This window comes from Oculina patagonica, chromosome 4, assembly GCF_052425735.1.
Source record: "Oculina patagonica isolate OP01 chromosome 4, crgOcupat, whole genome shotgun sequence".
Classification (NCBI taxonomy): Eukaryota; Metazoa; Cnidaria; class Anthozoa; order Scleractinia; family Oculinidae; genus Oculina; species Oculina patagonica.
Window position 1 is genome coordinate 8744992 of NC_135761.1, and position 24534 is coordinate 8769525.

The 24534-nt window shown below is 37.1% G+C and overlaps 3 protein-coding genes, 1 non-coding gene and 1 pseudogene across 4 annotated transcripts; 4 read left to right on the forward strand and 1 right to left on the reverse strand.

Annotated features, from left to right (window-relative positions):
• The first annotated feature begins 5354 nt into the window (after positions 1-5354).
• LOC144649438 (uncharacterized) lies at positions 5355-6468 on the forward strand. The gene has a single exon (XM_078508927.1). The coding sequence runs from the start codon at positions 5389-5391 to the stop codon at positions 6466-6468; it is 1080 nt and encodes a 359-aa protein (XP_078365053.1). The 5' UTR covers positions 5355-5388.
• A 5920-nt stretch (positions 6469-12388) lies between these two features.
• LOC144651378 (somatostatin receptor type 4-like) lies at positions 12389-13459 on the forward strand. Its single transcript, XM_078511312.1, has one exon. It carries the CDS (start codon positions 12431-12433, stop codon positions 13457-13459), a length of 1029 nt encoding a protein of 342 aa, XP_078367438.1. The 5' UTR covers positions 12389-12430.
• A 5494-nt stretch (positions 13460-18953) lies between these two features.
• On the forward strand, positions 18954-20123 carry LOC144651379 (neuromedin-U receptor 2-like; annotated as a pseudogene).
• A 276-nt stretch (positions 20124-20399) lies between these two features.
• On the forward strand, positions 20400-20472 carry Trnak-uuu (transfer RNA lysine (anticodon UUU)). Its single transcript has one exon. It is a non-coding gene; the product is annotated as a tRNA-Lys (tRNA).
• Positions 20473-21465: 993 nt separating this feature from the next.
• Positions 21466-23769, reverse strand: LOC144649439 (histamine H2 receptor-like). The gene has a single exon (XM_078508928.1). It carries the CDS (start codon positions 23601-23603, stop codon positions 22551-22553), a length of 1053 nt encoding a protein of 350 aa, XP_078365054.1. The 5' UTR covers positions 23604-23769; the 3' UTR covers positions 21466-22550.
• Positions 23770-24534: the final 765 nt, after the last annotated feature.

Here is a 24534-nt window from a genome sequence, read left to right on the forward strand (position 1 = left end):
ACGTTATGGCATTATGAAACTTCCTGCATATTTTTCCCGATTCTATCCAACTCTAAGAGGGGTTTTTACGGGGCAGGGGGAATTGGGGTTTTCCGAATGTGGGAATATTTGATAATGACATGATTTTCTACCAAACTCCTAAGTGCAAGAACTGCAACAGAAACACTAAGTGGCACGCCCGTGATTCTGTGAGTTAGAACGTTATGGCATTATGAAACTTCCTGCATTTTTTACCCGATTCTATCCAACTCTAAAAGGGTTTTTTAAGGGGCAGGGAGAACAAGGGATTCGGGGAGGGGCTTATAATTTGGTAGTTCGAGTTTGAAAAGATTACATAATGCCATGATTTTATATTGTGCTTGTTAAGAATGCACCTTTTGCTTGTTTCTCGTTTTTTTTTTTTTGTGCGAAGACATTTAGAAAATCGATCTTTGGATAGCTCACCAACAAAAGAATAGTATTGTTTTCTCTTGTTACGATGCGAATAGCCGCGGCGAGCTGTATTTTAATAGTTGACTAGTTTGGGCACTTAAATAATTGAAGACGCCTTGTCGTTTTTTTTTGTGTGTGTGTGTGAAAAGCAGATTTCGTCTGAATGAGACGTCTAAAGGCGTTCACGTAGGATGTCTGAATAACTTCTCACAGTAACATGTTGTTACATGTACATTCCTACAAATAAACGAACAAAAGCCCCTTTGGGCTCAGTGCCTCGTGTCACGTTTTTCGTGTCTTTTTATTCATTATTCCATTGCTTGCTGGGGAATTTTCTGGCGCACAGCTAACTTGGAGAAAAATTTAGACTTTTCACTCAAGATGCATTATTCCTCGTAAGAGCTTTATTCGAGGCGTGAAAATTCACAGCAGAATATACTCGCTATTCTTGTACACACTCACACTCAGGACAAGCTCAAAGAGTTTCAGCATTGAATAATGGTGGACACCTTAGCGAAATGGACAGCTTTTAATACGCGCTTATATATAGCAAACAAAAACATTGCGAAATATTTTTTTCGATCGCTCGCTGTGCAGTTTGGGTTTTAAGATAATTTTGACGTTAGCGAACGCGACACGTCTGCAATCAATCAACGTTGAAGACAAAGAAACTGAATTTAATACGCGAGCATCCCGCATTAAAGAAAAACGAAACAAGTTGCATCTGAAGTAAACGCAGAATGAAAACTGACATAGCGAACAAATGATATAACTCAGTACTATACAAAAAATGTTTCAATCCTCAAGTTAAAGTTTTCACGCGTTGGTTGCCAGAAAAACCTACAGTCGCGGCTTCACGCCGTGCCGCAATGACTTCGCTGTGTGAAATAAACCAGAGTGAACGATAAACAGAATTAAACATTGTTTTAAATGATTTTTAGAACTGTACACTAATACAATCCGTTATTATTCAGCTATCCGGTTTACTGGTACAACTGTTATCCTTCTGAGTTAAAAAATAAAATAAAAACCAAATAAAATGCAAGCTGCGAACGTCGAAATTATCAATCAAGATGAAATTCACCTCCACTGCGAGGATTCACACATTTTTGCGATTCTGCTATATAATTACGTATGGCGTCTGTAGCAACGTTGGCTTCCAACAGCGAACCGAAAAATGTCCTATGCGGGTCCTCATGCTAAGTAGTTAAACGGTGTGTTAAGTTTAGATTCTCTGCAAACTGTGCAAATTACGAATAAATTTCCAAAGACTCCCAAACAGAAAGTGACAGCAAAGAAAACGAAGCCAAAGATGGCTAACGGCACCGAAACACACACCAACAGCTGGGTGCCTTCCATTGTTAAAGTTTCCTCGGACGGCTTGCTTGAGTTCATGTCAATTGTCATGTAGCTGACTTAGGTAGAGTTGTAACACAAATGCTTCAATTAGGAGCACGAACTTGAAAAGATCGAGATAACAATCAGAGTTTGATTCTTTTCCAGTGTTGGCTCACTTAGCTCGTGGCGGTGTATATTTTTGTTTTTCTTTGAATGTAATTTCCTGCAACTGAAAAAAAAATGAGTAGTAAATTTGACAAGAATAAAAGAAAAACATTAAATTCTGGTTGTGCACCCTCTTTGACTGTTTAATATATCTCATATCAATATCTCATATCAATAAATCTGACTACCAATAAGTCTATCTACAAAACTAGTCGACCAATTTTAAGAGTAAAACAACTGGGCTCACCGGGCTTTACTTGTCCCAGCTAGAAAATATCAACGTTGATGTTCTGTAATTAAAATCATTTTTTATTTTGGAAGATATTTAGTTGCAAATTTCACTTTTGTTGGTGAAATATACTTATTCACTCGCATTGTCTGTTATTGTCAATTCAGTATTTTGATTATCGTGATCGGTTTGTTGGCATGAGAATAGCTAAAGGAACTGTAATTGTACTTGTAAAATTCATTAACTATTCATGAGGGTGCAAACCAATCCCAGCAAGTATTCAGATCCTTACACTTTAACCCCAATACAAAATAAAAATTTTAACTTTTTTTTTAAAAAACCCCCCCCTTTTTACATATAACTTCAGTCGAAGACGAAAATCGACCCTTCAAAAGAGAATGCTTTGCGTTCAAAAAAATAATTGTACACGTTTGTATGTAATGTTAGATATAGCAATTTATCCTTATGATATGTATCATGATTTATTACACTGAGTTGTTTCCCGGCCGACCTTCCTGATCAGGCCGAATCCAGATGACAGGAGTGACATACATATTGACTAACCTTTTCTGTTATGTAAGTACACTTTTTTTTCCATAAGAATATACTTTACAAGAATACCGAGGCTGAAATTTGCGAAATTTTAAAATATTTTACGAATAAACCCGAGGCTGAGATTTTAAAATGAATATAATTTCATGTGTTGAATTGGTAAATACAAATTTGTAAATACAATACAATTATAGGTTTTCAACCAAAAACGTATAAAATTCTTCCTTTCTCTAAACGGCAAAGCTAGCCAAAAAAAAAAACAACGACGAAAGCAGCACTAGCCGTATTTTGGATGCTTATAACATTTCTGCAAGAAGTTATACACCAAACTCTCTTAACTGATACCCCAATTTAACATTCTAAAATGGACATGCAATACGCTATAATCTAAGAATATTTACAAGTGTATTTTCTGCCTAACTATATATAACGTAATATATCACTGACCTGTTATCATCCCTGTCGCACCAAAACTGAACACTGAACAGATTATCGATTGCAAGAGAAGCAAAAAGAGAGGATCCTGTCTTGTCGAATGACAATCGTATCCAATCACTATGAATCACTTATTGCGTTCTCGATCGAAAAAAGCCAGATGTTCCTGCTGATAAAAAAAAAAATGAAATTGGCAGGTTAATTTTTATTGAAATGAAAATAAGATATGGTGATATGCGATTCCTTGATTAGGTGTCAGTGGGAGCTGAAATGTATCTATCTGATTTATATGAGAAAATAATATTTTAATATTCAGTGAAAACAGCAGCGGTATAATTACAAAAATAGTATAAAAAGCGATATGAAAGATTAGCTAAATAGCGCTATAGAAATGATTATTATATTATTATTATAAAAATATCTTATTGTCAGTTTTACCAGACTAAAAGCAAGTCTCATATTTATCGATTCCTCAGACTCAAATCATAATCCATACTACATTGTAGTCATTTCAGAGACCGGAAGCTCGCAAACCAAGCCTGCAACGATGATTATCAAAATATCTTCTATATCAACAAAATCAACCAAATTCAGAAATAAAGCGTCTTAATTTGAATCTTTCCTAACATAATGAAATATGTCGAATGCTATATTCAAATATGCATATGAAGACCAATTATTATTTTTTTTCTGTAGAGTTCAAGTTCAATTAAAGCTCGCCTTTTCTCTGGCACATGAAAATAATAGTTCCATATGTACCGGTAACTGATTTTTCTAATCGGTGTAATTTTGTTTCTCTTTTTTTGCGAAGTGAATTCGACTAGAGGTGTTAAAGGGTACTGATTTTTGTGAGGCGCGGAGATTAATTCAATGCCATATTTTTCAATACATCTTCCACGTGAAAAGAGCTCTGCTGAATAGCCTTGAGGCTTTATTAATTATACCAGAGACCTTTTCAGCGTTCTCTGTTTGTTGTCTCATTTCAGAACATGTGATGTTACCCTTGAAAATTATGTTCCAAATTAAAAAAAAAAAACACTTGGAAATGAAAGAATAATTCTCAGATGGACAAAGGAAAAACTATCTGAGGAAAACGTCACATAATTTTTAATGGGAAATTTGCATACAAAGCTAAAAAGGTCTATTTTTTGTAAAATTATAATCGAGTTCTTAGCATGCAATTACGAACGGTCGGTTTTATAGCAGCCGCTGTGAACCGCAAAAAAATAATATGTATAATCATATGAGTAACTGGACTAAAAACAAGTGAGATAACCATTTAGTTTTCTTTTCATGAAGCGCCTGATAATTTTCAATAGAATGATTCTACTAAATCCGTGAAAATGTAAGTCTGTGTGTAGCAGTGCTTACTAATTAGTGTTTCCGCAAACGAATTTTAAATTACCAACTATAGTGGAATAATAAGAACTAATACGAAGTAGTAGCGTGTACTATCCCACTATTTATTTCACGGCTTAAGTAAAACCACTCTTTTATATCAAGCTTCCTTCGATAAGTCGAGATGATCAATTAAATCATCGATCGTTGCCGGTATTCAATCACGCAATATTAACATCACCTTCTTCGTCTACCCTGAAGCTATGAGCAGAACTTTTTCAGTATGAGCAGAACTTAGTTCCCAGGTTCCAGAACTTAGTTTAGATTTTTAATTCCTTATTACAGTTCACTTTTTATCTTGTTGAGCAAGAAAGTAACTAAGTAAGAACTCTGTCATGATTTTGAAGAAAGGTAGCGCATCGAAATTTCTTGCAGTAACCATCTAAAAATGGTTTCCAAGCAGTCGTAATATTTACATTGCATTAAAAATGCTACCAAAATTCTGACAGAACTTGACAGGACGCCGAAGCTTTGAGCATAACTTAATTTCTTTTCGTAAATTGCTTGGTATGGTAGATTTGGATACAAATTCTTTATTTTAATTCACTTTTTTTCTTATTGAGCTGGGAATTAACTGAAGTTAGAACTTTGCCACGATTTCGAAGAAAAATAGTAGAAAAAAAGTTGTGAAAATGCTACCAAAATTCTGACAGAACTTGACAGCACGCCGAAGCTATAAGCATAGCTTGATTTCTCTTCGTTTCCAAGCAATCGGAGATATTCCCGGGCAGCTATGTTTGAACCAAACCATAAATTGTGTTAAAATTTAGCGAAGCTTCAGTTGTTTTACAAAACATTCCCACGCGGGGTACCGAGAAGTTTCTAAACATTGCACTGAAATGAAGTTAAGGGGTGTCTTTTTATTCGTGATGGCCTTAAGTTCCGTTATCATTGTGGGTATGGTTTTTTATGTGTCAGAAAACGTTCACAACATCAACAAGTTTATTCAACGGGTCGGCGTTAAATTTTACACCAACCGCAACTTGGAACTTCGCGAATACGCAGCACAAAGAAGCACAGAAATCACACGTGTGAAGCCCTTCATTTATCTGACAGAAACCGAGCGATGCCTTCCACCAAACTTGGCAACTTCGTCTCAAATCGGTGATGCCAAAACCTGCGACTGTGATGTCATTGTGCTAAGTTTCCGATCCAAATGTCGTCGAAACGACAATCAATCACACATAAGCTATTTGTTTAATCCGAATACCGGCTGGGCATCAGGAAGGAATGTGCTGTTTTTTGAAGCTATGGATAGGAGACCGGGTTACCATTATTACATATTTATAAACGACGATACGAAACTCAGGTACAACAAATTCACACCTGCCGACATGCGAACTAAGATGTCGCCTTTCCGAGCTGTGGAAAAGTGGTTGTTAGATTACGAGCCGGCTGTGGGAGTGTTGCATTACTTGTATCACAATGGAGCAGATGTTGTGCAAAAAAGAAGAAAGGAATTGTGTGGTATAAATGAGACATCTCTAGTTCTTCCTACTGTGTTTTTTGATGCAGTCTTCAACGCTTTTCATCATAAAGCTATTGAACACATCCTTCCTTACCCGACGCAATATGAGCACCAAAATTGGCTCGACATCAATATACACACTGTTACTACCGTCGAGGTAAAATTTCCCGGCCAAGCACTTCTGTTTGCCCCCGTTACAGCAGGTAATCCAATTCATCGTCCATACCAAAGAAACCAAACAGATTCCAAGAAGATACGACATGAATATATTGAACAGATCATAGAAGAAGCTCCTCCAGAGCTACGAAAACATGAAGTATTCGAAGAGTTGCGTAAACACGAGCTGGGTCTAAAGAGATATCTCACTACGCTTTCACGCACGTTTTGCTTGAACGTAACTCGTCATCAGCCTGTCATTCCATACAGACATATACTAAATACATTACAGTAAACAAACACATGTAATAACAAGTGGATTAAAGGGACTATGTCGCGGATTTTACCAGATTTTTGAACAGTCAAACTTTAGTATTTGTGTCGCAGGAAACGGCCTAAAAATAATAGTTCATTTTTATTAAAAATTGCTACATTAGAGCACTAAAACTGTTAACAAGCGTCTTTAGCTGCGGATGTCTCGGATGCAAACGGATTGAATTTGAAAACGTTTTCAAGTTGTTTCCGTGCGTCTTCGAAATATCGATATTTATAACCGTAGCTTGATTTCTATCCGCAAATTTATTAAGGTAATATATTCCTTTAGATGTTCAAAGATAATGTTTATTTATATTTTAAATAAAACATGTTCTTATATAAAAGAAACATGAGGCCAGAATAATAATTAAAGCAAGTTAACTCGTATTAAAGTACTATGGGTGTGCATACATATATTAGTAATAGTATTTATTTCTTTGAAATTAATTTTCTAGTAGTAATAAAAACATTGTGTGTCAATTATATATCCAGTTATGCATAATGTATAGTATTTTTGAAACGAATTTTGAGAACATTTTCAGGCTGATTTCTCATTAACCCTATTCAGACCGGGCGTTTTTTGACTTTCTCATCCAACCCTACCAAATTATTACCTGAAAGTTTTAGAAAAAGTCAGAACGTTTGGCAGCGTTTGGTTGAATCTTGAAAAAGCGTTTGAAGTCAGCGCGGGCCTCAAAAGCCAAAGGCAAACATACCGGAATGGTTGACGATTTCCCTTTTTAAACCATCCGGTGTTCTTAAAACACTTTTTTTAAGAGAAAAACTACGTCTAGATTCCCTCAGAAGTACATTATCTAAAACAAATAGATTATGTACTTCTGATTCCCTCTATTTCTCTCAGAACACGCTGATGTTGTCTGAGCCTTGTGGGGGTATAATCAATTGCATTCTATTTTTCATTTTTACTCGTGAATGTAATGAAACGAGTATGGTTATGAAAGTGATATGCAAATTTTCACTCGGTCAGTCGGTCGGTCGGTCGGTCGGTCGATGGGCTGTTAACTTTAATTTATGAATAATAGTTTATGCATTAAATTATAAATTAATTTTCCTTGTTTTTTTTTAACTTTTTGTTCAACACTTCTGAGGTTTGAACCGGCGACTCCTAACATCAACTATGTTTCTGAAGACCAAACCCCTAACCGCTTGACAACTTCGGCGTACTGATCACTTGGGCTGAAAATTAGAATATAGATTTCTTTATGTTGTTGTTAGTACGATGACCGATTCCGTAGGTTCAAAGTTTAATGGCTTGTATGTATAAAAGCTTCTTCGAATGGCTCGATTTATAGCTCTTAAGAATTTCACATGACAAATAGAAGAAAAAATCTTAAACTGAAGAAAATGTGAAAATCTTCGAAGCACTGAACTGATATTCCGTGTTTTGATCGAATTTTTAGATTTTCCAGGCACGAACTGTGGACTGCGACTGTGTTGGGTATTAAAGGGTTGATTTCAGGACAATTGTATGAATAAAGTCCAATTTTAGCAGTCTCTGAATGTTTTATAGTTCCAAGCGTATTGTATGATAATCGATAGTCATGATACGTAAATAATTTATCGTAAAAAAGCTCGCCAAACTGACGAATTTTGTTGCCTTTTAATCATATACTGTATAGTACTTGTACTAGATTTGCATCTCTAATAGATTCATAAAAACAGGAGAAAGAAAAAAAAGACGTCGTATAAAATTGTAAAATAGATTGTCGTAAAAAAAAAATTCATCGTCCTTGCTGAGAATCGAACCCGGGCCGCTGGACTGGAGGGCCAACGCATTGCATAACGCGTTAGCAAGCTTGTACTTTATGGTAGAAATTAGTGTTATATAACGAAGGCTTTTGAATGGATTACCCGTGTCCGCTGTAAACACAAGGAACCAACGTGATCATATCTCCCTTTAAACAACTTCTATACTAACATGCCGCTCACAAAAAGACCGAAACATTTCATAGCTCTACACCAATACATTTAGTATTCTCATTCACGAGTGGGCTAACAAAGCGCCTTTGATTAAACCTCGTGCGCCTCTCTCTTTAGTACAGTCGAAGCTCTCGTAAGCGGACACCCTTGGGACGCAAAAAAAGGGTCCGTAACTGGAGCGGGCCGCTTACAAGAATGGTTCTCGTAAGCGGCCACTAGAGGTGTAGAGGATAGATGGCCGCTTACGTCGGGAGCTTTTCCAGCTTACAATAACCGGACGGACATAGATGACGACAAAACAAACACTGAAATATGGTACTGTAATTACTGTAAAATCATTGTGACGAATGGCGATGTGACTGTTGATCGATAAAAAACAAGATAGTGGGTTTTTAGGATTTTCTTTGGGGTGTCCGCTTACGGGAGCTTAATAACGGCAAAGAAAAAGTCTAAGTCGTAATCTGTGAAAGTGTCCGCGGCCGCTTACGGGAATGTCCGCTTACGAGAATGTAAAAATACAGAGTTTGTATGGGAGTTAAAACGGGGTTTCAGACAAGGCGGCCGTAAGTAAAGCTGTCCGCTTACGAGAGTGTCCGTTAAGAGAGCTTGGACTGTAGTTTTTAAAAATTTAGCTTTCGTTCTTATCGCTTTTAGTTGGTACCAGGGTCCGGATATGGTTATGGCCAAAACGTGCGATAATCAGCGTAATAACTGATGTGTGTCGTTACAGTGGCAGTTAAAACCCGCGATGCCAAAAGTGTGAATCGCCATAAAAAACTAAAACAGGCTTAGCTTTTCGATTCTTTGTAAGCAAAAACGTGAACGTCGACCACGATCAGATCAAAGATTAACGCTTTTCTTATCTGTTCTTGCCAAACCTTCTTCCTGCACAATCACTTGTTCTACTGATAATCAAGCGAACGTCCGAACTTTTAATTGAGTCGACTCAAAGAAAATGTCATGATCAAGCCTGGACCGATGTTAGGCGCAGCGAAATTCTCTACTGTCTATTTAACAATTACACTGTCTTTGCATAGCCAATCGGCAGTTTGCGAGCTTTCCTAATTGTCGGTCACTGGGTTATGCTAATGACCAGTATGAGAGTTGCTCGAAGTCTGAGAGCGATAATTTGTCTGGTTAAGTTAGTCCTAGTTTTTGACAATTTTGCAGACAATATTAATTTTCAAAATCTGTTTACCCAGATCCTATATCTCCGCATGAATATTTAAATTATAAGAAGTCTGAATATTTAATCAGTTTCTGACAACTTTAAGCTTGATTCATTCATAGCGGGACAGAACATGTTTTCACATCACACGAAACAGGCTGGTCTAAACTTGCGGGCAAAATAAAAAGATTACAAAAAAATTCTACCATTTTAAAGTAAAGTAAATCATGCAAGAAATGAAAATTCATCTGTCAAACCATATTTTTCTCATATCAGTTATTTAATCGCCTGGGCCAGCTGAACCTTAGTGTGTTGATCTTTTGTGTTGATACAGTACAAGCCTTCCATAACCCTCATTGGATAATGTCTTTTTCTTTTACCTCGCATTTAATTAGCTTTGAAATCTTCTTAGTTTTCAATCTTACATTTTGGCAGCGTTTAGGCCCAAAACTCGGCCAGCAATAAGACTATACTCGTGTTTTATTCTACGCCGCGTAATTTGGTTACTGGTCAGTATAGCATTTATAAACCTGAAGGATCTTTGAACATCATTATGATGTGACCACGGCCACCTTCTCGAGAAATATACAGTAGACTGCCGACACAAAAGGTAAATACCGACACCCTGTTTCAACAGTAACGTAGTAACAATATTTTTTTGTGAGCGCGCGTACTATATATTATTATTTTTGCCGTATCGAAGTCATGATCTGGAAACTCGTTTAGTTATGGCACCCTTACGAGTTTCCAGGTCAAGTGTTGCAGTCTAATTTAGGAAAAGCCTCCGTTCGTTCGCAATTTTATTAGTAGACCGGTGAGAACCTTTTTTCGTATTAATTTGATGATTCTGTGTTCTGTAAACACAATTTTGGCTTGATATTTAAGTACATTTTTTTAATCTGTGCTGTTTTCTTTAAATGTTCTTTTAACATTTTTGTTACCTCTAGTAATTCTTTTGATGTATTTTATCCTTGTCTTATGAAACATTTGTCATCAGTTATAGCTAAATGAACATATCCCGAAGTCTTAAACTAATTGGACATTGCATTGCAGAGATATTGCAAGTTGAAAAATGCTTTTTTAGGCCTTCATAATCGTAGAGTGCTCGGAAAAACTGTCGGAAAATTGTCGGAAATAAAAACTTGTGACGTAATAATTGGTGTTTTTGTAGACGACCGCAGACCGATTCCGCAGACCGCGGAAATGTGTTTAGCGACATTTCAAGCAGTTATTTCGTTCTATTTCGTTCTGTTGGGCCGTTTTGTTTGTTGGTTGTTGTTCAGAGACGCGCATTTTTTTTTAAATAAAATAGCTTAAGCTAAAAAAAAAAAGCTTAAAGTTTTGTTTGCTGGCGTTTTGCATATCATGTGAGACATACTGACATAGGTAGAATGCACGCTGGTATGAAACAAATCATAAATCTCTATTGTTCTTTCTCATTCGCATTTAACGTTAATGAGCAGAATAATCTTCACGTGCGTTAACTTTGCACGTGCGTTAACTCTGCACGGGCGTTTTGAATCTTCGTAAAATTGAAAACCGTTCTCTGCAGAACAACAACGTGAGATCACTGAGATGTCCAAATTCTGCGTATTTTGTCTATTTTGGACAACGTCGGCCACGACGGCTGATTTTTGGTTTTACTATTTGGGGTGCATTTTGAACGCTCTCTTTGAATATTCAGCGGGAGTAGCTCTTAAAGGGATAAATAAGCAGAATACATCCGGGAATTTGCGAGAATTGCAATTAAAATATAAATTTATTTTCAATTGATTAGACGTTGCAGTCTGCGGAATTGGTCTGCGGTCATTTTCAAAAACACCAATTATGACGTCAAAAACTCGTTCCACTCCTTCCTATTTCAGTGCGCAGTCATTCAAAAACGTTTTCGTGAAGCCTTCGGAAATCTTCGTATTTTTTGCTGTAATTTGCGTGGAAAGCAAAAAAAAAATTTAATTTCACTTAATAATGGATATTTTTAGTGTTTGGTTGGTTAAAATGGCATTTTGAAATTTCTGTTCATTTGTCCTGATTTGACCTTTAAACTTTTGCAATTTTCCCTTGCATAGGTAGAGGAAATTAGTATTTATGAATCAAAATTGAATCATTATATCTATTATCCATTGTTACAGCAGTTATATAATTAAAACGCCTTTGAACAGTACACAAACCTCGATTGAAGTGTACTTTATTTTGACATTTCAATTATTGACGCCAAAACGTTTATGTAAATTTTAAAATTTTTGAGTAGTATTGTTGATGTATTATCATATGTCTCTAAGTTGTTTTGCCTATTTTGTACCGTAATTTTACCTTTCAAGCCGTTTCAGGGTTAGCCTCTGGATCTCCCTGTTAATTGTCTAATTTTAAATTTGATTCTTTATTTTTTGTGATGAGAAACTCGAAAATAGCCACCGAAAGTAAAAGAATATTTTATTGACAATGGAAAGTCCGCCAACAAATAAACCGCAGTCTTGAACCCTGCTAAAAGTTAATAACGAAAATATCGATATCAGATATATTCATTACTTATTAATGTCAACTCCTCCGTTTCAGGAGAATAACCAATCATAAGGTTAAAATGAATATCAATTATTCATAACTTATATATGCCAACTGACTTCTCAGTTTCAGAATACCCAGTTAAAAGCAACAATTAAAATAGGATATCAAGATATATAATTGAAGTCAAGAGACTCAAGATTCAAAATGGTCTTCGACTGATCTATATATTCCACTTGAATTCTGGTGAGCAACGTATGAATATACTAATTTCACACTGTTGACATTATCCAAGCTGATTTGGCATCAGTATAGTACATCCATTGAAGTCATGGTTAAAAACGTGATAAATCTTTTGAACTCAAGCCAGTCCGAAGACCTGAACTCAACCATGGGAAACAATCAGCTGTTAACGTGTGTTTCTGCGCCGATAGCCATCTTTGGTTTTGCATATTATGCCTTAATTTTTTGCTTTGGAGTGTTTGGAAACGTCTTTGTTATCGTTACAGTTTGCAAAGACTCCAAACTTCACACGCCATTTAACTACTTAGTTGTCAACCTCGCTATTTCGGATATGTGCGTTTTCTTCTTCTCTTTACCAATTGTGATCTTTAGTGAGTGTTTCTCGTGGCCGCTAGGAGAGTTAGCTTGTCGTTTTTCACGACCGTTGTTTTTTGTTTTCACTGGAGTGTCTGTTGCCACAATGGTAGCACTGAGTTTTGAAAGATACAAAGCTGTTGTAAAGCCATTCGATTTGAAACTGACTCACAAAATGGCGAAGCAAGCAACTGTTGTAATATGGGCTTTGTCGTACATTTTATTTGGCCTTCCAAAGTCGTTTTTCTATGAGCTATCAACTGCTAAAGGAATTCTTCAATGTGACCCAGTTTTCACAAAATTAACTCTACTTATTGTTATGAAAACATGGATTTTTATTTGGACGTTAATTTTACCTTGTACTGTTGTGTGCTGGGCATACAGTCGAGTAATGCGCAAGCTCAGGCAAGATGTTCACGTCATAGGAGACGCCTTCCCGTCACGTGATGTTACGAGGTCACGTGCCAAGAGGAACACGAAACTGATGCGGCTTCTTATAACAATGGTTACCGTATATGTTGTTTGTTATCTGCCATTCAATGTCGTGACTATATTGAATATTTATCCTGCGTTCGCCCAGTGGTCTTACAACGAGACAGCTGAAAGCATATCCCGGATGTTACAAGTCAGCCATAGCTGTGCCAATCCCGTCATCCTCTGCTTACTCAGCATGGATTTTCGAAAAGCTTTGATCGACTTCTTAACACTTAAGTACAAAAAGCTACGAGGACGAAGAGAGGTCTTTGTTCTGCAGGAAATTTAGTATATTGGCCTCCCGGGGGGTGGGAGGCCAATTTTATAAGCTCTGATAGAAAAATCGTAGTTTACCACGCAATCCCACTGGGGGCTTTACTATTTCCACGGGAGGAAGGGAGGTGCGGCCCGGCCTCCTAAACCCTGACCCTGTTTAAGACACGAACCTCTGATTTTCCTACCCTATTTAAGACAGAATGCCAATTTTTGATATCCCGTATAAGACATAAACAAGTACCTCACTGGTTTGTTGTGGTCGTGAATTAGCTAGTATCAATGCCGAAATAACGTAAGTCAGTAATACAGAAGAATGTGAAAATTCGGCTTGTTACACCTCTGCAGACATATAAGCCTATCCTGTTTGACTTTGGTCCATGCAAAGATACCCTGTTTAAGACAAAAATGGGTGAAATATATACCCCGTTCAAGACAAAAATGACTGAAAACCATACCCTATCGGGCCGCACGTCCCCGTTAAGCCCTAATAAGGGAGTGCCCCCCCCCCGGGATTGGCCTCTACCATTGTGCACACTGTAATGACAAGATCACGTCGCACTCAGATTATTAATGATTGTATTCCTTTTTCTTTTGTCCGATCAAATACAGTTATCAAATATACTCTCCATATAATACTTTCTTTATATTTCCTAAGAGTCTGCTATCACGATTTTGAATCCATCCGTCAGTTCGTGCGGTGAGCATTGCGAAACAATTTTATTTATTTGCAGTTGTTAACTTGGATTCGCAAATCCGCTCTCTGCGTGGCTTGCAAAAGGCTTTCTGGCCAAACAGACTTATTGGACCGGCAGATTTCTTGTTTGTTTCTTTGATTCATTGTTTGTTTGTTTGTTTGCTTAATTTTGCGTGTTCAAAGGGTATTTACTCTAAGTTTATATCTGCTATTAACTGGAACGGTAGAGCATAATTTAAAATGAAATTGGAAGGGGTTTTTTCTTCTTGTTCTCCTACTTTTACGCAAAATGGCGGAAGGTGGAAGAAAAGACCCCCCCCCCCCCCCCCCCCCCATTGGGGTAGACATAAGGAACCTCTAAGAGTTTTAGCCTAGCAAACAAATCGTAAGTCCGTTTCCTGAAATGCAACGGAGGCAGGTTACAACGGAAATCTATACTGACAGAAGTATGAGCTTCCGTTCAGGAAACTGAAAACATAGCAGAAAGTGGATAAGTGTAGTGGCACGTACGATTTTTGATTTACGTTTCCTCAGCACGGAAAGATAACGAATATAAGAAATCCTGTTTTCGTCACGTTTAGGAGTTAGATCACGGAATTTTTAAACTTGGTCATGTTTTTCCCATGCGTATGGCAAACAAACTCCCCATAACCAGTACGGTGTGATTAAGTCACTTCTAGCAGCAGTCTCTAATTCAGTCCCGAAAGAAAGAGTTTCAAAGACTGACCCATTGCACAGAGCGATGGATGTCATCATCAGCTGAATCAACAGAAATCTGTCTCTGTCTTATCATGTACATAGTGAACTCATCGACTAAATTTGAGCTGATACCCTGTCTTTCAAACATATCAAGCAATCACGCCTTTTATTTTGAGACAGACGGCTCTGCCAATTCAAATTTTTCAACTTTTCAACTCAATTTGTCAGTCAAACAGTCAGGCAAACAGAAGTTGATATGTGATTCTGCACCGTCAGCCATCCGCATCGTTGGCTTCGTTTTCTATGCTGCCATTTTCTGTTTGGGATCGGTTTGTCATTTTTGGTCTTGGGAATTGTTTTTGTTATTTGCAGTGTGTAGGGATCCCGCACTTTTGATACTGTTTTACTACTTAGGAACTTGCGCAACAAGGAACTTGCGCGACCCTAAAGCCTGTGCTGTCTTGCTCTTGCTTCCCGGGGGGGGGGGGAGGGCTCGCCGGCACGTTTTCCAAAGCAAGAAAACTGAAGATTACAGATGCAGAAGGGGAAATACATTTTAATGTATTGAAAAATACGAAAAGGAACTTTCGCACGATATAATGTACAAGTTATATTTTCAAACAGTCAACCATTTACCATGTCAAAATTATCTTCTGATCAATCCAACAAATTCTCCTAACAATTAATTTGTGAATGATAAACTGAAACATTTCTCGATAAGAGCAATCGCACGGATTGGAAAGAGTTGCCAAATTTTAGTTGTTATTAATTATGATAAATTTCAAACTCACTGACTTGGAGATTTGCTCCACCAGTAAGCAAGATGAATTTATAAAACATTGAGTTCCACAATTATAGTAAGTGTTATGGAGAAGTCGAGCTCGTTAACTTAGAAGTCAGAAATATAATAATTACACAAACAAGATATAAAATAAATAAAATTAAATAATTAAGTCGATTAAATAATTCTACGGCTCGAATATTACACCTTTCGGTCTAAAATTTGGCATGAAGTATCTCTGTATGACTCTTTATAACCCTACCTTTTTGTTTTGGATGAAAATTTTTCGAGTGCCGAGAAATTAGCAATTCTGTTCAACGTGCCCATACATTGCTCTGTAAAAATTAAATAAATGCCATTAAATAATTCTATGGCTCGAATATTGCACCTTTCAGTCTTAAATTTGGCATGAAGTATCTCTTTATGACTCTTTATAACCCTACATTTTTGTTTTGGATGAAAATGTTTCGAGTGCCGAGAAATTAGCAATTCTGTTCAACGTGCCCATACATTGCTCTGTAAAAATTAAATAAATGCCATTAAATAATTCTACGGCTCGAATATTACACCTTTCAGTCTAAAATTTGGCATGAAGTATCTCTGTACGACTCTTAATAACCCTACATTTTTGTTTTTGATAAAAATCTTTCAAGAGTTGAGAAATTTGCGATTCTATGATGTTCCTATACATTGCTCTGTAATTATGTAAATCATCTTTGTGATTAAATAATTCTACGGATCGAATATTGCACCTTTCAGTCTAAAATCTGGCATGAAGTATCTCTGTACGACTCTTAATATCCCTACATTTTGGTTTTTGGTATGGGTCTTTCAAGAGTCAAGAAATTAGCAATTCTGTGCAACGTGCCCATACATTGCTCTGTAATTGCATATATTTCAACCATTGGCTGCGCTTGAATATTATTGCGACATGCAGAGCAGAAATTGGGAGGAAATTCTCTCTGTACGACAAGCTAAAACAAAGCGATTTTTTCGGGTTTTGTTTAATCATAACCGAGTAGTTAAACATGTTTTTTTTTCCAAGCGCGTCCAATATAATATTCAAATATACAAAATAAAATAGTCTGTACCATGCAAAGTTACGATAGCTCAGTTGGTAGAGAAAACTTCTACAGAAGTTGTGTATGCCTTGGTCGTTGGTTCAAATCCAAACGGAAGCTATAATTATTCTTTTTTTTCTCATTTGTCAGTTTTTTTAAAAAAGTCAGTATGCCGTTTTATTTAAAGTTTAAAGGTTGAACAGACGCAACAGTAAATTTTGATATTTCAGTATGTTGAGATCGAACGCCGGCTATTTCAGTGAGACTTCAACCGCTGATGTCAATAGAATTGGAACGCTTGTAGTGTAGAAAAAAAACACCACCGAGAAATCAAGCTATGCGAGCGAAATTTTCGTTCGTATATCTTTATCTTAATTTTGTTGGGCAAAAGTCCCAAGTGTGTGCGTCCAGCAAAAATTGTAGACAATTTGATTCCTTTGCTTACTAGAAAGCCAGGAGCTACGTTGTTTGATATATAAGTGGTGTAGGGCCACTATCGTGCATGTTTAGAAAGTTAAAGACTATCGACTATCAAAAAATATAAGCGAAATTTTTTCAAAGTATGAGCGAAATTAAACACTTGGAAAAATAAACACACTTCTAAATTTCAAAGACATGTTTCGGACACTCCGTATCCATTATCAGTGTGAAGATGTTTCTTTCAAAATATGACATTTACACGGGCACACGTCTCAAAGGGGATATCCCCCTCTGTATTGTCTCTGTGACACTCCCCGAAGAAGTAGTACCGCTCTACTTTTCCTCTTTCATGGATGTGGCGTTCATAGTATTTTCTAACTACATGTAATGGTATATATATATAAACGGATGATCTCGGAGAGCCAATAACAGTGAAATAATGTTAAATGTTATAACCGACCACGAAAATCACAAAAATGATTGTCACTATCTTGTTTGTGCGGTTGCCCCTAGTTAAAAAGAAAAATCATTTAAAAAAACAGCTGCAGAACATTGCAAAGAAATTAAATTATATGCCGGAATAAATGTTTATACTGTGTATTTTCCGTCCGGATCTACTTGCTACTCCTGACTTACTCAGTGCCTCCTGTTTATTTGTTGCGTGGTTACGGATCCAGGCATTTGAGAACACTCGAGAAATGTTGAAAACATTCGCCTGCGGCTCATGTTTTCTACATTTCCCTCGTGTTCTCAAATGCCCGTGGTGTTTTATGACAGTATAAAACATGGCTTAGGCTTCTTTATTTGTTAATTAAAATTTAAAAAAGAATGTATAAAGATAAAAATAAAAACTAAAAAGCATAAAAATAGTTAAAAATATATCGCAAAACTGAAGTCTCGCACACAAAAAAACTGTGCCGCGAAATTTTAAAAGGCTAAATTTAATATCTCTGTTTTACATAATTGTTGTGTCCACTATGAGGTCCTTCGTTTGGGGTAAGTCCACGAATTTTCGTCGTTTGTATTGAAGAGAACTGAATATTAACGTTTCTTTTCCTCTTTAACGCATCTGTTGCACGACATTCTTGCTCAGAATCTCGCGTAAAATCGTATTTTTTCTTGCAATTCCTGCCAAACATTTGACGCACAGTCATTAAAATTTAATTCACAGGCCAGAGTGGCCCTTTGTGCACCTCTTATTGTACTTACCAAGCTACGTGAGGCTATTTTTTAATTTGTTACTTGAAAGTTCCATATTTGCAAGCATGCAATTTTCTCGATTGAAAGGTTTCCTTTTGAGGGCAGGATTTTTCATTGAACAATGATAATATTTTCTCGTAGTTAACGCACTTTGAGGCCAATTTTTGCCTGAAATTAAGCCGCAAAAAATTAAACTTTAAGCCCTAAGAGAAGTAAAGTCAGTTAAGTTAGGCCACAGTAATGAGGGAGAATTAAAAATATAGCCTCCAGGAAAGTAAATTTAATTTTAAATAAATGGCCGGCAGGAGCGCTCATTGTATTCACACGGATGCTGTCACGAAAGTGGAATATTTCTGAATCTGACAAATTTTGGTTGTTATACTTCAAAAAATAGTATCTTCAACCAGCAGTTGGTAAATATACACACTGGAGGTGTAGCCAGATGCAATTTGTAATAAGGTTACGACTGACAAGTTTAAAAAGCGTTAATCTTTTATTCATGTAAATAGTCACTTAGATGTAAACTTATCAGTTATAGGAAAGTATCCAAATAAAACTAAGATAAACACACAAGCAAGTGTACCAGAAAGTCGAGCTGCAGTTGTCATCTTTATCTTTTCTACTCATTGTTCAAGTTTGGTGCGGCACACTGTAACACCATTCAAGGCAAGGTTTCAGCTACTTGGGATAACAACATCTACTGAAATCATGGTTCAGAACTTGATAATTCTTGCAAATTCAAGTCAGTCCGAAGAAAATTCAACCATCGAAGGCGGCCAATTGTTGGTGTGTGTTTCAGCGCCGTTAGCCATCTTTGGCTTCGTTTTCTATGCTGTTATTTTCTGTTTGGGAGTCTTTGGAAATCTTTTCGTTATCGTCACAGTTTGCAGAGAATCCAAACTTCATACACCGTTTAACTTCTTGGTGGTCAATCTCGCTGTTTCTGATGCGTGTGTCTTTTTCTTTTCGGTGCCTCTTGTCGTGTTTAGCGAGTGTTTTTCATGGCCGTTGGGCGAGTTAGCTTGTCAGTTTTCTCGCCCATTATTTCTTGTTTTTAGCGGTGTGTCTGTCTGCACGATGATAACACTGAGTTATGAAAGATACCGAGCCGTGGTGAAGCCGTTAGCACCGAAACTAACACGGAAAATTGCACTGTGGACCATTGTTTTAATTTGGATCTTATCGTACCCTATTTTTGGTCTCCCGAGATTTTTTGTGTTTGGATTAACAACAGAAAAAGGAATTCTACAATGTGATCTAGTTGGAAAGAATTTTACCTATAACATGGCGACGAAAATCTGGCGCATTATCTGCGTTTTAATTGTACCCTGTGTTGTTGTGTCCTGGGCGTACATTCAAGTAATGCGCAGACTCAAACAAGATCTCGCTGTCATTGGAGACGCCTATGCTTCACGTGACATGGCCAGGTCGCGTGCCAAGAGAAACCTCAAAACAATGCGCCTTCTTGTTACAATCATTCTAGTTTTTGTCGCATGTTTTTTGCCCTTCAACCTGACTACGTCACTTAACGCTCTTTCCACTTATGACGAATGGCGTTACAATGAAGCGGTTGAGAGTATGTCCCGGATGTTACAAGTGTCCCACAGCTGCTTCAATCCCATCATCCTCTGCTTACTAAGCGCTGATTTTCGCAAAGCCTTGAAGAAAGTCTGCGCACTTGATGTAAAATGTTTAAAAGAAAGAAGAAGGGTTTACTTCTTACCAGAGATCCAACAGGCTGCAAGTTCTACTCTTTCCGTTAGCACTGGTTCTGTTGCTACAAGTTTGTGAGTGGAGTCGTTTAAATATGTGTTTAGAATAGAAAAGAATAGAATAAAACTTTATTTATACACGATAATAATTAAGGCTAAAAGCTTGTGGGGTCGTGTGTTTAAATTTAACTATGCTAAGATTAAAATTACAATTAAAATATCTAAAATTACAATTCCTATATTTTCGTGTTTGGCAATATCGAGATTAATGAACGCCTGGTATAATATTTGAGTTATGATCGTCATTTACGATCAAACGTCCAAATAAGTTGCATTTCATTTTTATTAAGTTTAACTTTGAAAGTTGACTTTGTATAACCACATGAGCCCGGTTAGCTCAGTCGGTAGAGCATCAGACTTTTAATCTGAGGGTCATGGGTTCAAGTCCCATATCGGGCGCGAAATTATTTTGCTAAAAGTAATTTCTTTCTGTTGAAATCTCTGATTATAAATTATTTTTAATACTGCTTACCCTATGCTTCTTATTTTCCTTAAATTTTCGTGTTTTCATATATTGGAGAAATAAAAGAAGCGAAAATTTGTCCGTAAACAGCAAAGTTAAATAAATGTCATCTAACTAACTGCTGATTGCATAAATCGCTTGCCGCGTACATATTTCCGCTGTGAAAAGTTGAGACGACGAGTTTGCCGATGAAGCTTAATTGCGACACGTTAAATCTTGCGAAAAATTAAACGCATTGTAGGGCCTGTTTATATGGAGAAAAGTTGTCCCTGGCAGGAGGGTTACCCTCCATACCGAGGCACCTCAGGCGAGAGAGCTTTTCATACATTTCTTTTTAAATAGCTGCGAACCGTTGGCTCGGGGGAAGGGGGAATGCGACCCTGGGTGGAGGGTCACTCGCTTTATAGGTAGGGTGACCCTGGGGGGGGGGGGGGCGAGCCTACGTTTTCCCATGTAAACACTTTGGCTCTTTTCGACTCACCTACCAGGGACCAACTGTCACTTAGGTTTTAAAAAGGACCTTTCAAAATATCTCGAACGGACCCACCGAACGGTCGTTTGATTTAAGTACTTAAGAGGTTATTCAAGTGAAAAACAAAAATTAAGGAACGAAATGCAGTATCCCTTCTGTAGGTATGTGAAAGGGTACCATTTTCTATCGAAGGAATACGAAAGGGTTCCTTTTCTGTCGAAAACTGGTATATGAAAGGTTAAGGGTTTAAACCTCGTGGCGGATACTTTAGCGTAGAGTTTAAAGTATGTTAAACTATATTACGTAAGTTAATTCGATATATGTTTAAAAAAATTGAAGTCTTTGGTAGCATGAAGCTAGAGAACAGCTACATGTAATTCAGTTTCATCCTTCATCATTGCCTGTTGAAGCAATGAACGACTTGTCATTATTAAGCAAACAAATAGACGACTGACTAGTCAAAAACATTTATTGTTGATTGTAATGACTAAAATTATTTTAAAATTACACTTCCTATTATTTGACTATAACTATACTATAGTTAAATACTATACTTACTATAATTAATCTATTACTATACTATAATCAAATTAAAATTACAGTAAGGTTGAATTGAAAGCACCTAAATAGGTTTTATTAAGTTAAATATATAGATCGGACAAAAGGTGGAAATTCACGCTTTTGATCGAGCTGGTGGAGCAGCTATTTCCGTTTTGTCCCACGACATGGTGGTGAATAATTAATCGCCTATTCTGACATTTATGTACCAACTCAACGAAAAGATTTAATATTATCAAATCTATTTCGGTACTTTGCTGGCAGGACACCTCTTGGCTCTTAATAAAGCGTGTAGATCTTCAATATTCGTCATGAATAAACTACTAAAGGGGGTCGTGAAATTAAATTTGTAACGTATAACCTCATGTTGTTTAATTTCCTTGCGAAAAAAAAAACTATACCAGCAGGAATTTTAACGGGGTAACGCTCATTCAATATTACTTCAAATTAACCATACATTTAGCACTGACCCAAAGGAAAGATTTCTAGCGTTTTGGAGCCCTTTGATCTTTGAATCTCTTCTTGAGCTCGGCCAAAACGAGGTTGTTGTTATTTTTGACCCTGAGACAAATACAAATGAGCCCAGGATCCCAATACGTATTTCTATCTCTTGAAGCCCTGAGAGTTCTAGGCCGAGCCCTTCCCTTTGGTATAATGAAATGTACTCTGATTTATCTTTTCCTAACATTGATCGTGTCTACTGTAGATTCAATTTTTTTTTGTCTACGGTGCTTTGGGGTGATATGTTATCACTTTTGGCCGTTCGATGTACTACCTTTGTTTGTAAAAGAAATAATGTAAATCATGCAACGAAGTAGTTTTAAAGGAATGTGCGATATAATAATAGAAAATATCGTTTTGGAAACCAACTGAGTAAACACCGTAGAATACTAAAAAAGTTATGCAGTACCTTTCTATTTCTTGACGAGAGTATACTTTTTAAGACTAATCTTCAGAAACTAATCTTTTTTTTCTAAAACAAATCTAAAATGTTGTTTGAGAAAATGATCCTGATGCTCCTCTGTTTGATCTCGATTCCATCACAGACACCGACTGGCGATATTTTCTGCGGCATACCAATTTCTTGATCGCCTCTTTCAATTCTCGGTTATACCGCGTCAAAACAATAGGGTTTATAGCTGAATTAGCAAACATCAGGCACAAAAACATACGCATGAGAATTGCTGGTACCCGAGACTTGAACTTACTTATCGTCAATACAATAAAAAACGGCATCCAGCACAAGATCCAAAACCCAATCAAGATGGCGACCATTCGTCCTGCTTTTTTCTCTCTCAACGAAGAAGCTCGTCCTCTGGGTGGGGCAGGCGTCGTTTCACTGACTGCAGATACCTCTAAAGCGGCTATTTGTCTTGCTTGACCTCTAGCGATAAGGTATATACGATAATAGGAAAAACAGATAAGTATTAAGGGAATGCAAAACCAGAAGAGCCACTCGGCGCTCATGTATATGGCTTCGTATATAATGTGATCGTCGGAGGGTTTCGTTGTTGAGCAAACCACTCCTTCTGGACGCCAAATGAGTGGCGGGAAAGCGAGACAAAACGCTGCAAGCCAAACCGCAAACACAATAAGAGCCGAGCGATGGACAGTTACGTAGCGACTAAAATGAAGTGGGTAGCGGATGGAAATGTAACGTACCAAAGTCATGGCCGTGAGGTTGAACACTGAAGCAGAGCCAAAGAACACACCGCTCAGCAAGATAATGTAGCAGATAGATGGATGTGGAGGCTGAAAGTTGATCACGACTTTCTCCATTGCTTGATAAACAATATCTGTACATGCTAGCAACAGATCTGCAGCTGCAAGGCTTGCTACGAAGGCATTGCGAAGGTTGTGGAGATTGTGGTTCAAGTATATCACGTAAATAAGAAGACCGTTCCCCACGACCGCAAAAAATGCCAACGAAAACAGTAAAATCGCTTCGACGACTCTTCCGATAGAAAAATGAATGTCATCAATCTGAATTTCACTTGAGTTTAGCTTTGAGACGTTGTTTTGAATCTCCAAACTCATATTTCTTTCGGCAACGAAGTGAAACCCTTCGGTAGGTTTTCTGAAGAGGACCACTTTCGAGAACCCTTGAATTTCACAGGTCCATTTCCGCACTTTTGACAAGTAATTCAGATCTCAAGTGAATTTCTAGATTAACCGAGATGTCATTTATAGTAATAAATTCAGCAAGTCGATAAAACGAACCAAATTCGCCGCAGGACACACCAAATCAGATTCTGGTCGGCATGGGGCCTCGTTCGTCTTCTTTATATTCTAAATTTCACAGGTCGGCTGTTGAAAACGAGTTTTTAAGTACTATGGTGATACAGATATTCACCCTTTCAATCTATACGATCAAACGGTGAAAAAGCGATAAAGCAACATGAGGTTATCATTGTCAAGAAAGTCTGATAATAATTTTGAATAAATTGTCAAAGCAGTCCTTTAAAAAACGCAGGTGTATTTGATTTTCACTTCTCCAATTTTAACTTGTATCAACATGAATGGCCGAAATAAACTAGGAAACCAAACTGATTGGAAAACCAATTTATAAAATTAACAATCACTTCGTCTCGTTTCATTTATTTGATTTACTGCGCTCTCCTCCGTATTTCGGATTTGGCACAATATTCAAATAACTACCGGTAATAACAATGTTAATGTTGACGTTCTCTTTAAGTTTAATAGCTAAGTCTCCTCCTGTTAGTCATACAACGCCTGTAGGGCCTGCAGAGAGAGTCAACATGAATTTATCCTTAAGAACGATCATATTTGCCTTTAATAAGCGGCGTCCACAAAACAGGAATGGTCCGGTACATTCCTATTAAAAGTAAACATGTAATATTGAAATTAAAGCATGATCGTATTTGAAATGTATCAAGATGGGCTAAGATAGATCGAAGGCAGCTACCAACAAACATCATTTATAAGTAGTTAGCAATGAAAGAAAATT

Bases quoted from the DNA above. Each gene is read 5' to 3' on its own strand.
- LOC144649438 (XM_078508927.1), top strand. From the start codon at position 5,389: ATGAAGTTAAGGGGTGTCTTTTTATTCGTGATGGCCTTAAGTTCCGTT.
- LOC144651378 (XM_078511312.1), top strand. From the start codon at position 12,431: ATGGTTAAAAACGTGATAAATCTTTTGAACTCAAGCCAGTCCGAAGAC.
- LOC144649439 (XM_078508928.1), bottom strand. From the start codon at position 23,603: ATGAGTTTGGAGATTCAAAACAACGTCTCAAAGCTAAACTCAAGTGAA.